At 42.3% G+C, this 4019-nt stretch overlaps 1 protein-coding gene across 1 annotated transcript in view; it reads right to left on the bottom strand.

Moving 5' to 3' along the window:
• Positions 1 to 4019, bottom strand: part of LOC101845848 (nucleolar pre-ribosomal-associated protein 1) — a 34835-nt gene that overhangs the window by 29963 nt on the left and 853 nt on the right. Inside the window, exons 2-5 of the mRNA XM_005097527.3 lie at positions 2637 to 2788; positions 1759 to 1907; positions 1165 to 1303; positions 550 to 646 (exon numbers count right to left, since the gene is read on the bottom strand). Of these exons, the coding sequence (XP_005097584.1) occupies positions 550 to 646; positions 1165 to 1303; positions 1759 to 1907; positions 2637 to 2788 (537 nt within the window). The remainder of the gene's footprint in view (positions 1 to 549; positions 647 to 1164; positions 1304 to 1758; positions 1908 to 2636; positions 2789 to 4019) is intronic.

The following is a 4019-nucleotide window of genomic DNA, read 5'->3' as shown; positions in this document are numbered from 1 at the left end:
GAGATGAAGCAAGTGTGACATGAAGCGAGTGTGAGTGTGAGATGAAGCGAGTGTGAGTGTGAGATGAAGCAAGTGTGAGATGAAGCGAGTGTGAGATGAAGCAAGTGTGACATGAAGCGAGTGTGAGTGTGAGATGAAGAGAGTGTGAGAATATGCAAGTGTGACATGAAGCGAGTGTGAGTGTGAGATGAAGAGAGTGAGAGTGTGAGTGTGAGATGAAGCGAGTGCGAGTGTGAGATGAAGCGAGTGTGAGTGTGAGATGAAGCGAGTGTGAGTGTGAGATGAAGCAAGTGTGAGATGAAGCGAGTGTGAGATGAAGCAAGTGTGACATGAAGCGAGTGTGAGTGTGAGATGAAGAGAGTGTGAGAATATGCAAGTGTGACATGAAGCGAGTGTGAGTGTGAGATGAAGAGAGTGAGAGTGTGAGTGTGAGATGAAGCGAGTGCGAGTGTGAGATGAAGCGAGTGTGAGTGTGAGATGAAGCGAGTGTGAGTATGAGATGAAGCAAGTGTGAGTGTGAGATGAAGCGAGCGTGAGTGTGAGACGTACTTCTCTGCTGCACCAGGGTGTCGGTGCTACTGCTGTCACTGTCCAGGACAAAGGCCAAGGTCAAGAGAACCATGCAGCTCCGCACGTCTTGGGGATCCTGTTGGTCAAAGAGTGGAGAAAGGAATGTATTTCACGGAAGAAAAAAAATGTACCTGATTTTTGGGCCAAAAACATACAGGGCAAGCAGTTAAGAAAACAATCCAAGCATATTGACAGCTCACTGTAAGACTCCACTGAATGCCATTTTGAAAAGTGGCATATGATGGGGTCGAAATGTACATTCAGATAGTTATTACAACTAAAATGTCAGTTGTTGTTGTTGTTTTCAAATCCCTTTAGCAGCGAGCATTTCGCTCTTGGCAGCGCAATGCCTCCCTCAAGTAACTACATGTCCTTGTCATCTGGTCAACTCCAGAGTAGAGCAGGCTTTGTAAGTCTGTAGGTGTGTGTAGGAGCCTGCGTTGAAGAACTGCCAGGTTTGGGCAGTGAAGGAAAACTAAACCGTCAGTGAAAATCACAATAAAATATGACGAGAATTGCTCAAGCATATTACAACCAACCACACAACAACAAAGTAGAAAGTAACTCGACCAAGGACAGGCCACGCCATCTCACCTTTCTATTCCTTCTTTTAAATAACGGTGGGAAACTCTGATGTTCAAAATTCAGTCTCATCTGCAAGGTTTTCTTCGCTTTGTCGCTGAGCATAGCCATTGCAATAAGCAGCTGCAGCGCACATTTGATAGTTTTGGATCTGTGGAGAAGTAGAGTTACGAAAGCAAGTCAGTTATAACCTTTCAGCCTTGATAGTTTTTTTTCTAGGGATACCTCTTCAACCTTCATTCATTCTATCACTCCACTTTTTAAAACAGTACGGAAAGAAAACCCCTTACAGCAATTCAACATTAAGCAGGCACGCCAATAGCTTGTTTAGTTACCACGCAGAACTGTTCCAATATGGACAGCCATAACAATAATCCTAAACCCAAGCAAATCCATCTGATCTATAATCAAACTGACTTTATTGAGTGAAGCTTTCATTTCTATTCAGTTTGTTGTTCATTTTACACACATTGGTTAAATAGGAGCGGAGTAAAACGGAAGTTTGTGGTGCTAAAAAATTGGATGACAAAATTGGCTCGTTACAAATGTGGGACATTCTTCCGTTCTCGTATTCCAAGAGACAAATCAGACACAAAAAGCCCTCACTTGTTCTGGTCCCGGAGACACCTGTACACCTGGCCCAGGTGGCCGGCCAGGATTTTCTGCACAATCGTCTCCCCCAGGGAGCTGTGCTTGGTGAGGTCGTTCCGTATCCGAGTGAGGATCCGCTCCAGGCATAAGAACACTTGGCTGTGCTGTGGAGTTAATTACGTTCAACATCGTCACTAGGATCTTACAAAGTTACAATCTATATATTATTTATCAAATATTCATTTATTTTAGTAAGGGTATCCATATATATTGTTTTTCTCAAATATTCATGAATTTATTTTTGTTGTGAAAGTCTCAAGGCACTTGCACCTGCTACACAAATAGGTCAAACATGGGTCCTACAAGTACCTGAGATTAGAGGTGTTACAAAAGAATAACATACAAAGAAAAGAAGAAGGAGAGATAAGGACAATAGATGATATATTAAAAAAGGAGCAAACCACATCAGTCTCAGTTCAGAGATATATTCAATTTCACCTCAAGATACATTTTTGAATGGAAAGAATTACCTGTCCTTGATAAAAACAAATTTTTTTTTTTCAATCAACAATGAATTTACTAATAAGGAAAAGCATATACACATACAACTAGGCACTGCGGTTCAATGTGAAACTTAAAAGCATAACATAAAGCACCATCAAAGTATATATATAACATAACATCACCATCAAAGTATATATATAACATAACATCACCATAAAAGTATATATATAACATAACATCACCATCAAAGTATATATATAACATAACATAAAGCACCATCAAAGTATATATATAACATAACATCACCATCAAAGTAGTGTCTTCAACAAAACCTTTTCCCTTGTGACTGTTTGCATTGGATTATACAAAAGAACAAAATCCCCACTTACTTCACTGGGTTTTGCTGGCGTTTCAGAGGCTGAGTCAATGAGGCTGAACAGTTCGGCACACATAGGAGAGCTCCGGCAATACCCGGCCACAATGTCATGAGAGCACGCTCCATCTGCATACGCGTCAGCCGAGGCCACAAACTTCTCAAGTCCTGACACAAAATGCAAAGAAACGAATTCAATAATAATACAAACTTTGATTGAAAAGGCAGTTTCGACACTAACATTTTAAAATAAAAATTGGTAAATTATTACTTTCACTCCTGCAAACCAAACAGAAGCACTACTTTTGGGGGTCAAACGTCCTCACTCTCTGCTGCAGATCACACATGGCCACGCAAACTGTCGCAAATAAATTATTTCCTCAAAAATATCAAAACTAATTGCAAAACATCAATCTATGGAGGGAGGAGGGGGCATGCCCCCTGAAACGCCCCGCATTGGTCAAAAGCACAAAAATTACTGCTATGCAAATTACGACATCATGAAATGAATGAGCAAGCCCACTGAGCCAGCGAAGCTAAACTTGGCTAACTTGTTCATAATTCCGTATCGTCACAATGCAGTCCCGTCAGAATCTCTCAAGTTGATCTTGAAGAAACAGGACGTTGATTCTATCACCCTGGCATCTAATGTTCGCAACCTGTTTGCTCCTTTCAGTTAATCGGTCAAGATCTCGAGGCAGCTAGCCTGTTCACTCAGTCTACGAACTGCGCCCCCCCCAGGCGTAGCAACTGATGTGCCGAACTCTTATTGATCAGCGGTACATGTTGGGCTAATAGCAGACAGTATTTGCGATTTGTTAAAAAATCCATGGGTACTAGGGATGGGCAGGTACCGGTAACTAGTACCGGAACTCCCGGCTAGGTTACCCATGAAAGTTCCCGTGGTGGCTGGCTACTTGAGCACTCTCACGGGCAGTCGTGAGATTTCACACCCACACTACACTGACCATCTGCATCGCTCCGGGCTCACATGATGGGGTAACATCTACTCCCAAATTGCACCCCTACTCTTCTTCCTCGCCCAGCGGCATGGCAATGCCGTTAAGTTTAGAGACGGCGGAACCAAACTTGTTCGATTTGTTTCAAACAAGAGTTGAGCGGGCAAAGCATTTTCCGTCTTAGGCTGGTGAAACCCTCGGAAGGGAGCGGATTTTTCTTTCCCTTTCCACGTTGGACAGGTTTCCGTTTTATACAGAGGTAATTAAAGAGGAATAGATGTAGAATCTATATCAAGGGGGGAGCGGGGAGAGATTCCGTTAGACAGGTTTCCGTTTTATACAGGTTTCCATTCAGGCAGGTTCGACTGTATATGTTTTTATATATGCTTTTTATCATCTGTTGAGTCATTTTTCAGTAGCATTTCAGATCTCAGCAGATT

Source organism: Aplysia californica, unplaced genomic scaffold (assembly GCF_000002075.1).
Source record: "Aplysia californica isolate F4 #8 unplaced genomic scaffold, AplCal3.0 scaffold00156, whole genome shotgun sequence".
Taxonomy (NCBI): domain Eukaryota; kingdom Metazoa; phylum Mollusca; class Gastropoda; order Aplysiida; family Aplysiidae; genus Aplysia; species Aplysia californica.
Note: the sequence above shows the minus strand (reverse complement) of the source record. Positions and strands in the feature narration are given on the sequence as shown.